The sequence below is a fragment of the Sardina pilchardus genome, chromosome 13 (assembly GCF_963854185.1).
Source record: "Sardina pilchardus chromosome 13, fSarPil1.1, whole genome shotgun sequence".
NCBI classification, from domain to species: domain Eukaryota; kingdom Metazoa; phylum Chordata; class Actinopteri; order Clupeiformes; family Clupeidae; genus Sardina; species Sardina pilchardus.
This window is the reverse complement of record NC_085006.1, coordinates 24,071,796-24,085,788: the sequence shown is the minus strand read 5'-3', so window position 1 is coordinate 24,085,788 and position 13,993 is coordinate 24,071,796. Positions and strand designations below refer to the sequence as shown.

Below are 13,993 nucleotides of genomic sequence, written 5' to 3'. Positions count from 1 at the left end.
ATGTTATGGCCCAACTTGAGGGGCGGCACCAAGCATGCATTTGAAAATCTCACTGCACGCAATTGGATAACACTATGACCAATGTTTACTCTGACTGATTCTGGACTTTTGACGCAATTTGATAACACTACCACCACTATATACTGACTTTGAACGTTGCATTGCTGTCATCATCAGTTTAGCTCACCTCTGGCCGGCCTATATCAGATACACTGATGTGATTTATCTGTTGTTTCTGCTCTTCTTTTTATTCTTTTATGTTTTATTTGTTTGAGTGTTGTACTCTGGGAGCAAAGTTAACTGGAGTCAAATTATTTATTTGTTTACGCAAACCTGGCCAATAAAGCTGATTCTGATTCTGTATTTGTCTTTCTTTCTCACTTTTTTCTTTCTTTCTTTCTTTCTTTCTCTCTCTCTCTATCCCTCTCTCCTTCAGACATAAACGAGTGTGCCAACGAGACTGTGTGTGGGGAGCACGCCTTCTGCCAGAACCTGATTGGCACCTACCACTGCATGTGTGACCAGGGCTATGAGATCAGCGAGGATGGCAAGAGCTGCATGGGTATGTCAGTCAAGTGTGTGTGTGTGTGTGTGTGTGTGTGTGTGTTAGGTCCATAATATCTATTTATGCTGCCAAGATTTAATTATATTTTGACGGAATTTCTCTCTTTCTGCCTCTGTGTGTGTGTGTGTGTGTGTGTGTGTGTTCAGATGAGAATGAGTGTGAGAAGATGCAGGGTGTGTGTGGAGCTGCGCTCTGTGAGAACGTGGAGGGCTCCTTCCTGTGCGAGTGCCCCAACCCTGGAGAGGAGTACAACCCACACACACGCCAGTGTGTCGGAAGCACCATGCCAGGTGAGACACACACACACACACACACACACACACATACACACACCAGTATGCCAATGTGACACACCCCCAGGTGAGACGAATACATACACACACACACACACACACGCGCGCACACACGCACACACACACATACTCGCACACACACACACCACATTACATAGCCCCCCCCCACCACATCATACCATCCAGGTGACCACTGACTGTTGAATGGTCCAGACTAGAGTTGAGTCGTTTGTGCAAGAAAGGCCAGAAGGATGAAGGCCAGACATACAGTCTGACAATACTGTACTGAGTGTCAGTGCAAGCTTATAGTGCCCTCTGTTGGTCATAACCAAACACTGCATAATGATTCATAGATTGAGCCATTCATTTATGTTTAGGCAGTACTGTAATACTGCTCAACACTATTGAGTACATACTATATTATGTGTCTGATTCATATATGTGTTCCTGATATGTGTAATATTTTACAAGTATTTACGTTCAAACGATTTTGTCAGTATAGTGACATTCACCTTCACTGAGTACTGTGGGTGATATGAAAATGACCACTATAGATCATTTCTAATAAACAACAGCATGAACAAATGTACCTAACATGGTGTGTCTAGGCACCATCACACATACACACACACACACACACACACACACACACACACACACTGACTGAACTCCCTTCTCTCTTAGGTCGACCATCGGTCCCCGACAGTTCCTCTTCGTCGTCCTCCTCCTCTTCCTCATCCTCCTCCTCCTCCTCCTCGTCCACCTCCACCTCTGTCTGGGGTCCCCCTCCACGTGCGGGTGGTGCTGGTGCTGGTGCGGTGGGGTCCTTCTCGCTGGCGTCCGGCGATGAGGTGCGTGCGTGCTACTTCAACAGCGAGGAGCGCGGGCCCTGTAACGTGCTGGCCCCCAACACCACCCAGCAGGAGTGCTGCTGCACCGCCGGACACAGCTGGGGCCCAGCCTGCCAGGCCAACCCCTGCCCTGAGCCCCGCACAGGTACACACACACACACACACACACACACACACACACACACACACACACATCAGGCCAACCCCTGCCCTGAGCCCCGCACAGGTACACACACACACATATCTACACACACACACACACACATATCAGGCCAACCCCTGCCCTGAGCCCCGCACAGGTACACACACACATATCTACACACACACACACACATATCAGGCCAACCCCTGCCCTGAGCCCCGAACAGGTACACACACACACACACACACACACACACACACACACACACACACACACACACACACACACACACACACACACACACATCAGGCCAACCCCTGCCCTGAGCCCCGCACAGATGCACACACACACACACACACACACACACACACACACACACACACATCAGGCCAACCCCTGCCCTGAGCCCCGAACAGGTACACACACACACACACACACACACACACTCACACACACACACACACACACACACACACATATCAGGCCAACCCCTGCCCTGAGCCCCGCACAGGTACACACACACACACACACACACACACATAACAGGCCAACCCCTGCCCTGAGCCCCGCACAGGTACACACACACACATACAGTATCTACACACACACACACACACACACTCACACACACATATCAGGCCAACCCCTGCCCTGAGCCCCGCACAGGTACACACACACACACACACACATCTACACACACACACACACTCAGTACACATCAGGCCAACCCCTGCCCTGAGCCCGGCACAGGTACACACACACGCACACACACATCTACACACACACACACACACACTTAGACACACATATCAGGCCAACCCCTGCCCTGAGCCTGGCACAGGTATACACACACACACACACACACACACACACACACATATCAGGCAAACCCCTGCCCTTAGCCTGGCACAGGTACACACACACACACACACACACACACAGAGACACACACATACCAGGCCAACCTCTACCCAAAGCCCATCACTGGTAAACTACACACACTCACACACATGCACATTACACAACACACATCCACACACACAGACACACACATACACACACTCACACACACAACAAGCATGCACACACAGATATACAGTATGTCACTGCCATTGTCATTATCATGAGTCATGTGTTCACTTGTTCCTGTGTTTTGATTTCCTTCTCAGCTGAATATCAGGCTCTGTGCCCGAGTGGGAGAGGGTATGTCACTACAAGGCCAGCCGACCAGAGTGCCTTCAGCTATAGAGGTATTATACACACACACACACACACACACACACAGGCACATGAACACATGCATGCTCTCTCCCACACACACACACACACACAAACACACAAATACACACAGACACACACACACACTGAAGAACACTTGGGTGTGGGTGGGTGTGACACACATGACATGTATTCCATCTGATGTCCCTGCAGACGTGGACGAGTGCAAGCTGTTTGACTCAGAAGTGTGTAAGAACGGCAAGTGTGTGAACAACATCCCAGGCTACTCTTGCTACTGCTCCAGCGGATACTACTACCACAATGGCATCCTGGAGTGTGTAGGTGGGTAAGAGTGAGTGTGTGTGTGTGTGTGTGTGTGTGTGTGTGTGTGTGTGTGTGTGTGTGTGTGTGTGTGTGTGTGTGTGTGTGTGTGTGTTTGTGTTTTATATTCAGGGTGATTTAATAGTGATTTAAATGGTAATACAAAAATATGAAGTCACATCTCTTCCTCTTTTGCTCTTTTGTGTGTGTGTGTGTGTGTGTGTGCGTTTGTGCGTGCATGCGTGTGTGTGTGTGTGTGTGTGTGTGTGTAGATAACGATGAGTGTGTAGGGGAGGAGGACCCATGTCCAGGGTCGATCTGTGTGAACACGGTGGGCTCGTACCACTGCACCTGTGAGCCCCCTCTCGTGCTGGACGACACACAGACCACCTGTATCAACGCCACTGGCCTGGCAGTCGGTAAGACTCTCTTTCTCACACAGACACACACACACACACACACACACATGCACACACACAATGCATGTCTCTACAATAGTCAGAGCTGGAACAGTTTGACTTTCATAGACAAATCTTTTCTTACATTTTATATTTATTTTTATTCATTTAGCATACTTTTAACTACATGTATGCTTTATCCACCTCTCATTTTCCTTTTCTCTCTTTATTTGTCTTTCCTCTTTTATTCTCTCTCTTTTACTCTACTTTTTCTTCTTCTCCCTCATTCTCCTCTCTTTCTGTCTCTCCCCCTCATCTCCGTCTTTCTCTCTCTCTTTTTCCTCCTTCTCTCGCCTTCTTCTCTCTCTCTCTCTTTCTCTCCCTATCTCTTCCCATCTCTCCTCTTTCTTTCTCTCTCTATCTCTCCCTCTCTCTCTCTCTCTCCGTCCTCAGATGAGAACCTGGCGTTCTGCTGGCAGCATGTAACTACTGACCTGGTGTGCCAGAGACCCCTGCTGGACAGTCAGATGACCTTCACCGAGTGCTGCTGTCTGTACGGAGAGGCCTGGGGACTGCAATGCGCCCTCTGCCCTGCCAGAGACTCCGGTACACTGACACACACACACACACACACACACACACACACACACACACACACACACACACACACACACACACACACACACACAGCCATACTACACACACACACACACACACACACACACACACACACACACACACACACACACAGAAACACAGAGACCTACATACATACACATGTGTCTCCATAAGTCTTCTGTTTCATTAGTTCAATAGGTCTGGTCTTGTGTCTTCCAAATGCAAATAATGTGTACAAATATACAAATATTTACTGTCTTTGCCATTTCTATTCCACCTCCCGAGTCCCGATCCTCACCCCCTTCTCTCTCTCTCTCTCTCTCTCTCTCTCTCTCTCTCTCTCTCTCTCTCTCTCTCTCTCTCCGTCTGCTGCAGATGAGTTTGAGTCTCTGTGTAATGTCCTGCGCCCCCCCTCCTACCCGGACCCCTACCCCGATACGTACGGCCCCAGGCCCATCCCCAGACCCGTGCCCATCCCGGGCTCCCGGCTCCCCTACGGGCCCTACGGACCAGAACCCTACCCAGACCCGTCCCGCCGCCAGCCCGACTACGGCCCGCTGGACTACGACGACTACGGACCCGTGCCAGGGAGGAGGGGCGGGCTGAGGGAGAGGCCCCCAGGGTCCTACGGCCCCCCGGACACCCCCTACACACGCACTGGGTACTGTGACTTTTTAAAAACCTTCATTTTCAGAACTATGATGAAGTGTGTGTGTGTATGCATGCTTGTATGTATGTATGTATGTATTTATTTATTTATTATTATCGAAAGTGACTTATACTGTATATGTTAATGATTTTATCAGTTATAGTTATACATTTTCAACAGGGTAGCTAGTAATCTGTAACCTGTAACATCTCTAAAGTTACTTTCCCAACCCTGTACTCAACTCAAAGGGGAATGGGCTGAGCCAAGTGCTACTCTAGCCAATCAGCACGTTTTCTCTGGAGCAAGGAAGATAGGGGTGTAATCTGATCGGTTGATGAACTCTAGCATCAATATCCTTTCCTCAAGGATATAGTTGAAGATTCTAAGCTCACTCCTGCTCTGCATGTGTGTGTGTGTGTGTGTGTGTGCGTGTGTGTGTGTGTGTGTTGTGTTCTATGCTTCTCCTCCTGCAGAACTGGCCGTTACTATGACGAGGGCGCCTATGACCCTCGCTACGCGTCTCCTGAGGGGGCCCCCAGACCGCCGTACGGGGGGGGGGACCCGCGGCGTGAGGGAGCGTTCGGGGTGCGCCTGCCCCCGCAGTCCATCCCCGAGGGGCGTCCCCTCAGCCTGGCCCCACTGCCCGACAACTCGCCCTACCGCGACGAGGACGAGGAGGAGGAGGAGGAAGACACCTGGAGGCCGGGACCCCCCTTCCCTCCGTACGGGAGCCGGAGGGGTGCAGTGGAGCCCCCTCGGCGGGTTTACGAACGTGAGTCAGTGTTGGGAGAGGCACACCCCTCAACAGCACACATGCTAACCATTAGCACTTGTGCTCCGTTATGGGAATGGGTTGTTGCTTTGGTTTACGAATGTGAGTCGGTGTTAGGGATATCACCTGAACAAAGAATAGAATAGAATGGAATGGAACGGAACGGAACGGAACAGAAATGGAACAGAACAGAACAGAACAGAACAGAACAGAACAGAACAGAACAGAACAGAACAGAACTAATCGTTAATTGTCCACTCACTTGCTAATTCATTGTACTCATGGTCAGTTATGTTCACTTATGAAAAGGTATTGTTGCTTTGGTTTATGAATGTGAGGCTGTAGCATAACCTGAATAAGTGTAATGTCCATCACCTTAACATGATGTGATATCATGTGTCTGTGGTGTGTGTGTGTGTGTGTGTGTGTGTGTGTAGGGCGCTACGAGTCGTATGCGGGTTTGAGTGCAGATGAGTGTGGGATTGTCCACGGCTGTGAGAACGGCAGGTGCATCCGCATCACCGAGGGCTACACGTGTGACTGCTACGATGGCTTCGAGCTCGACATGACAACTATGGCTTGCATAGGTACACACACACACACCATCATCCTTGTACACACAATCACACACTATCACACATATTTCCATACACAGTGACACATACACACACACACACACACACACACACACACACACACACACACACACACACACACACACACCATCATCCTTGTACACACAATCACACACTATCACACACATTTCCATACACAGGGACACATGCACACACAAACACACACACACACACACACACGCACACACACACACACAGACTAACTTCTCTCTCTCTCTCTCTCTCTCTCTCTCTCTCTTTCTCTCTCCCTCTCAGATATAAATGAGTGTGACGAGGCGGACACTCCCGACTGTGTGAACGGGGTGTGTGTGAACACGGAGGGCTCGTACCGCTGCGAGTGTTTGAGGGGTTTCACCATATCCCATCAGGCCAACGTCTGCGTCCCTGCTTAGACCCTCCCGCCCTCCAGTATCCCACAATCCCACGCTCCCACTCCGAGGGCCAGGGATCCAAGGGAACCCCTTATGACATCATTTACTGACACTGGGGAGCGTGTGAGAGAGAATGGTTGTGTTTCTTCATGCGTTTAATTTTCTGTCTGTGTTCTGTCTGTTGGTGTGTGGTGTGTGTGTGTGTGTGTGTGTGTGTGTGTGTGTGTGTGTGTGTCTGTTGGTGTGTGTGTGTGTGTGTGTGTGTGTGTGTGTGTGTGTGTGTGTGTGTTTCTATGTTTGTGTGTTCACTTCTGTGTGTGTGTGTGTGTGTGAGCAAGAGAGAGTGAGAGAGAGAGAGAGAGAGAGAGAGAGAGAGTGTATGTGTGTGTGTGTGTGTGTGTGTGCTAGTATGTATGTGCATATCCATGTATGAGGATGCACAATATAAATACTCTCAGCAGTGGTGTGTGGGTGAGACGTGGCCCACTTCTGGTTGAGTTCTACTCCAAACTCCCCTGCTGCCCGTCAGCCTGGGATCTAAGGGCCTGACTGATCCACTCTGACATCACTTCCTCTTAATCCCAAATCTGTAGCACCAAACTCTGACATCACTTCCTCTTAATCCCAAATCTGTAACACCAGACTCTGTTATCACTTCCCTTTCAATCCTAAATTTCAGTCAGTAATGTCAGACTCTGACATCACATCCATTTGCCATACATCTGTGACATCAGACTCTACCACTTCTATCTCTGTCTGTGCATGTTAGCCAATCAATATCTCAGTGTAGCGTAGCTCTCTAACCCCCCCTCCCTCGGCTCTCGCCTCTGAACTGGGCAGCCCTGAGAATCTGGACACCCCGTCTCTGCCCTACCCCCAACACACACACACACACACACACACACACACACACACACACACACGAACACACACACACACACACGAACACAGGCACACACATATATGCGTCACTGGGGTGGAAATAAGCAACTGGGCTGAAGCTCTGCAAAACAAAACCCCTCTCCATCTCTCTCCACCCCCCCCCCCAGCGGATCAATTCTGTGATTATCAGTGCAGATTGGGGTGCCCTGGGGTTGCCGTGATCTTAATCCAATTGCCGAATGCCACAGCTGTGTGTTCGTTAGCGAAACACAGAACAGCCCAAGTGACGTCCGTGAGAATCTGGCATCCCACTGACAGCACCACCAGGCCGAAGCCGAGGGAAGGGAAGTGAGAATGGCTGAGGAACGCTCTGTTTAGAGTGTGCATTCTGTAGGCAAGTCACTGCTAGCTTTGAAGACAGTAACCAAAATATATATTCATCCACTTTGCAGGGGGAATCTGCTTTCATGGGAAGGACTCTTGTTAGTAGCAACGATAATGATAACGATGGTGGTGATGATTACCATGACGATGATGACAAACAAAATCACATGAAGTTGGCTTTCTGTTCAAGAGTTTTTTTTTTTTATCTTTGTTTTATTTATGCTTCCTGATTAATGATGCGTTACCTCTGTGAATAAGAATAAGAATGTTCAACACAAATGTCTGAATGTGCCAACCAATCAAAAGGCTTCTTTCACAACCCAGACTATCAAACCCTGTTATTGTGTGAGAGTCAGGGGGCCTGTTGGCATTCACTATAACTTTACTATAAAATCGTCTGGGGATTATTGATTATGTTCTCTCACGTTTCTATGCAGTTGACGTAATATCACAGTGAACTCAGCGTATAAACTCACTCAGTCACAACAAAGTCATACCGCAAGGACATTGTCGTTTTATTCAAAACATAGTAGAGGAGTACAGCATTAGAAGACTACGAGAAGATTTGGTATTTCGTTCCAAACATAGTTGAGGAGTGCACCATGAGAATGTTCATCGTCAGAATGTTTCGATTTCATTCCAAATGTAACCGCGAACACCATGAGAACGTTTCCGTTTGATTCTCATGTCTGAACTGATAAAGGGCCGTTCTCCAGCTGAACTGTCCTCAGATGAAACATCTCCTAGCGTCTGAAATGTAACTCTATGCACTGTATTTTATTTTATTTTATTTTAATCTATTTTTATTTGTTGGAGATGGTAACTCTGTGTGATAGCTCACATGGCAGGTATTAATGTACTTCTTTTTTAAAAAAAAAAAACAGTGTTTCTGATGTTCTTTGTGTTTTTCTGTTGAATGTTTTATATACAGTTGTCTCCTGCCCTTGTTATCCAAAATGTCTCTATGTAAGATCTGTCTTTACGTGTTTTTTAATATAATTGCACACATTCCATATATATTGTGGACCTGGTGTCTTTTTTGACTCATAGTTTCTTGGTTGGGGGGGGGGGGGGAGTGGCTGTGTGTGTATGTGTATATGTGTGTGTGACGTATGCATACAGTACATGTGTGTGTGTGTGGGAGGGGGGGGGGGGGGGTATATGTATACAGTATGTGTGTGTGACGTATGCATATGCTGGGCCTCAATTGTCTACTGAGTTGATGTGCTTTGTTCTCAGTGGCCTCTTAAATACCTTAGCGCCCTCTTTCTAGGCTCTGTCTAATGAGGGGTGTGTGTGTGTGTGTGTGTGTGTGTGTGTGCCTCTCTCTAGGCTCTGTCTAATAAGGTGTGTGTGTGTGTGTGTGTGTGCGTGCCTCTCTTTAGGCTCTTTCTAATACGGTGTGAGTGTGTGTGTGTGTGTGAATCCTTTCCGTAATCCATTTTATAGGCCAATCCCGGTGCATCACATCACCTGCCCAAGCAGATTACGCAGATTACACAGGCTCACTCCATTCCCAGTGTACCAGTGCGGACTGCAGCACACAGCGGAATATCAGCTTTCACACTTTCTCTTCCTTTCTCTCCTCATCCTCCTTTCTCTATCTCTTCCCTCCCCTCTCCTCCTTTCTCAGCCTTACCCCCTCTATCAGTTTTCTTCTCTACACCGTCATGTTGTTTTTTGGCTGTCTCATACCCTCTCTGTAACCCCCCTCCCCCCCCCCCATCTAGACCAACAGGCCCTCCCTCTCTCTTTCTTCTTCCTCTCTCTTTCTTCCTTTCTCTTCTTATCTTGATTGCTTCATCTCTCTCTCTCTCTCTCTCTCGCTCTCTCTCTCTCTCTCTCTCTCTCTCTCTCTTTCTCCCTTTCTCTCTCTGACCAACCCCATTCAAGCTGTTCAGATCAGCAATTTCACTAATTCGGGTTAAATTGAGTTAAATGCAGAGAACGAATTTCCCTCACGGGATCAAAAAAGGATGCTTATACTTATGTTTCTTTCACACTGGTTGGCTGTCAATCAGTTTGGTTAATCAATTCATATTCACACAGACACAGACACACACACACACACACACACACACAAGCATTTATGCAGAATTATGAAAATATTTTAAATGTGTGTGTGTGTGTGTGTGTGTGTGTGTGTGTGTGTGTGCGTGTGTGTGTGCGTGTGAATGTGTGTCTGGTGAGAGAGATAGAGGGATTACCACAGTTACCCCAGTGAAAGGTGAAAGGGTGCTGAGTTCATTTGTTACTATAAGTGTGTGTATGTGAGTGTGTAAATGTGTGTGTGAGTGAATTTGGGAGAGTTAGTGTGAGTATACATGTGTGTCAGTTAATGTGTACAGTATGTGTGTGCAGTTAATGTGTTTTGTGTGTGTATGCATGCATTAATATGTTTGTACGTGTGTGTGTGTGTGTGTGTGTGTGTGTGTGTGTGTGTGAGTGCATGAGATGGGAGAAAGTCGGGCTGCAGGTTCTTGCTGATGGGGGCCTTCCCTGGATTAGGGTCTGGAGCAGCTAGACAGGTGTTAGGTGTGTGTGTGTGTGTGTGTGTGTGTGTGTGTGTGGCCCAGGCGCTAATCTGTTGGCTTTGTTTTGCACCTCTCTGCACTCTGGACGCAACGAGTCACAACTGGGTCAGTGGTCTCACCCTGTTTGTAAACAAACTGGGGAAATGGACACAGTTTACCAGACAAAGCCTTTAAGGACATCCTTTAAGGACATCTTATTTACTGCAACCTGCTGCATTCACTGAGCCAATTTATAATCAACTAATTATAATAATTATATTCAGGTCAATTCATAATATACAGCATACAGAATAAATATAAATGTAACATATAAATTCAAAAGATTCACAGTAATACAATGAAGTTACCAGCATATAAAATGCTAAATAGTTAGTTTACAACATTTTAGTAGTTTCACATAATCTTGAACGGTCCATGAAAGCAAAACATAACAAGCCGTGAGCGTTTGTGACAATGTCCCAGAGAGTATCATCAAAGGTCCTTCATTAACCCTCTCTGGTATCATGTCATACGTTTGTTATTACATCATAGACAATGTTGTCATGGATGCAACCTCTACAAGTTGCAGCAGCTCTGGGAGTAGTTCTACCACAGGCCTCCTGTCCTAAATAAACTATCTGAATTACAGTATCTAATTCTAGAGAGATATGTAATGAGGGAAAAGACATATTACAATTGTGATGGAAAGTGAAATGGCCAGCATGAGCAATTTGTATGATGGTTGCACTTCTGAGCATCTTGAGAGCCCCAAATTGCACACATGTTCCAAGACTCATGCTTTTCTGACTAAGATAGAGATAGATAGATACTTTATTGATCCCCAAGGGGAAATTCAAGTATATAAGAATAAAGGGCCATTCACATCAAGAATGGTAACTATAACGATAACTGTAAACAAATATCGCTCTCATTAATATGAATGACGACGTTCACACAAACTATAACGATAATGACATGAAGAATGATATCTGTATCGTTCTTGGTGTGTGAACGGCCCTTTATATCAACACAGAGTGTCAAATTTATCACAAAAATTGCAGAAGTTACATGTTACGATGTTGTTACAGAATTAAAACGTCTTTTGCTATACCGTTCTAAAAACAAAATTAAGCAGCTCAAACCTCCTGCACCGGTTACAGTATCGTGTACAGTATTAGTCCAGGGGATATGTGAACATTAACCTATTATTATCAAGGGTCGTTTAGGCTGGGTGAGCCCTGCCTGAACTTCCGGGGAATTTGAATTTCGCCCGGCAGCTCAGGCTGGACACCAGCAGATCTATTTTCGCTGTTTACTGCCAGAACCTTTGGCTCCAATCAGAAACGGCCATACACTAGTCCTGGCACGCTATTGGCCGGTGACACGCCAAAAACTTAAGCGACGCGAAGTGAAGTAGAAACAAAGTGCAGCCTCGCCAGACTAATGTTCAATCTTAAAAGATTGAGTTTAGTATGGTGAAAACCAGACTAAGGGTCATTCACACCAACAACGATAACTGTAACGATAACTATAACCATGACCAGAGCGTTCACACCGACCAACGATAAAAAATAGTCTCTCCTCATGTTAATAAATGTATGGCTAAAATCTGATGGGTTTTGATTGGCTGTTAGCTTTTTATCGTTCTCAAAATCGCTACACTAGCAGCTGTCAATGATTTGCACCGCAGTGGTTTCCCCCTGCCCAAATGAATGTGTTGAAAACAACACAAACTATGTTGTCCCTTATGTGATAAAAAAAACAAAAAAACAATGTTGTGTCATTTTCAGCACATGCCGTGTAAAAAAGATGACAAAAGCAATGTGTTGGAAATAACACAAACTGTGTTGTCCCTCTCTGAACCCACATATATATATATATATTAAAAACTGTAGTGTAGGTTGAGTTGCTGTAGTGTAGGTTGAGTTGTTTTAAATACATCCGGTTTAAGAGTGTGCGTGCTGAGTGCACAATCTAGGTAACTTTCACACCTGCATTGAGTCTGCCACTCCTGACAGCCTTCTTCCCCAACAGGTGCTTACGATGATGAGTTATGTAGGTCTCGCATAACGAGTACATTACAGAGTGTAACCGTGTTGAGGCCACCTTACGTAAAGACTATATTAGGGTCAGTGTGGTATCAGGCACCGGGGGGGGGGGCTAACGGAGAGGAGAGGAGAGGAGAGGAGGAGAGTGTGTCGGAAAGTGCTAAAGATCTGGGTGATCCAGGTGAGCTCATCATCACACAGCGGGAGAGAGAGAAAGTGAGAGAAGGAGGGAGAGAGAGAGAGAGGGAGCGAGAGAGAGGGAGAAAGACGGCTCAGCTCGCCAAAGTGTCTGGTGACTAGATTAGATAACAGGTGGCACACTTCTCGCTTCTTTTGTGCCACTCCCATGTGTGAAGTGTCGCCTCAGCAGATCCTAGAGCCTGGGCGGGCACACACACACACACACACACACACACACACACACACACACCTTGGGCACCATCTCATGCCCCCTTCCCACTGATAAGGTAATTAACCTGCCCCACCCACCCAATTGACCTACTGACTGCCAGTTATCCTCTCTCCTCCCTCCCCAGCTTCTCTCTCTCTCTCTCTCTCTCTCTCTATCCTGTGTTCCCTCTATCTCTATCTATCAGTCAGTTTCACGCCATTTCTCACGCCATCCTCTAATGTCTTTCATCCCTTTCTCTCCTTGCCAACTGTTACACTCTGTCCATCTTTGTCCTCTCAACAGCAGCTTCTCCATCGTTACACTGCGGGTGCAGGTTTGACAACGTATTTTGCTGACAGTGTATGCACACTCTTTCCAGAGCGAAGTAGTCAGACACGCAAAGGGGGCAGAGTCAGGCTGAAGTTACAGTAATTAATAAAAGATTGATAAACAGACCAGAATTTAACACTGGGAGAATGTGATTAGTTTATTCAAATTCAGAGTCCCCGGCGCGCCTTGATGAAGTGTCCTGCTATCTACTGTACAGTATATCGCTCCCGAACTCAGGGCCTTCTGCCTCTCTCTCGGGGCTCCCCTCACCTTCTGTCTGTGTCTCTTTTCTTCATTAGTCTCGGCTTCATAACCCTAGACTTACTGTACAGATGCACTGTCTAACTGTAAGCAAGACATCTGTTTACACTGCAAATCAGTTTACACTGCATCCTCATACTGTGACACTACTATGCGTTCACTGGTGTGTTTAAATCTGTTTACTATCTGCATTCTTCTCTACTATGACACTACTACTGTATTGTGTTTATTCATGTGGTTGAATCAATTTAGAATCTGCATTCCTCTATATCATGACACAACAGTTTATTTATGTGTTTAAATCGATTTACAATCTGCATCCTTCTCTACCATGACACTACTATGTGTTTA

The 13,993-nt window shown here is 46.8% G+C and overlaps 1 protein-coding gene across 1 annotated transcript in view; it reads left to right on the top strand.

Moving 5' to 3' along the window:
- The window catches only part of LOC134099880 (latent-transforming growth factor beta-binding protein 4), a 73,527-nt gene extending 64,411 nt beyond the window's left edge, over positions 1-9,116 (top strand). The window contains exons 29-39 of the mRNA XM_062552906.1: positions 437-562; positions 712-855; positions 1,543-1,854; positions 3,021-3,101; positions 3,283-3,411; positions 3,663-3,809; positions 4,242-4,394; positions 4,782-5,067; positions 5,529-5,827; positions 6,265-6,414; positions 6,718-9,116. Coding sequence (XP_062408890.1) covers positions 437-562; positions 712-855; positions 1,543-1,854; positions 3,021-3,101; positions 3,283-3,411; positions 3,663-3,809; positions 4,242-4,394; positions 4,782-5,067; positions 5,529-5,827; positions 6,265-6,414; positions 6,718-6,854 — 1,964 coding nt within the window. The 3' untranslated portion in view covers positions 6,855-9,116. The remainder of the gene's footprint in view (positions 1-436; positions 563-711; positions 856-1,542; positions 1,855-3,020; positions 3,102-3,282; positions 3,412-3,662; positions 3,810-4,241; positions 4,395-4,781; positions 5,068-5,528; positions 5,828-6,264; positions 6,415-6,717) is intronic.
- Positions 9,117-13,993: the final 4,877 nt, after the last annotated feature.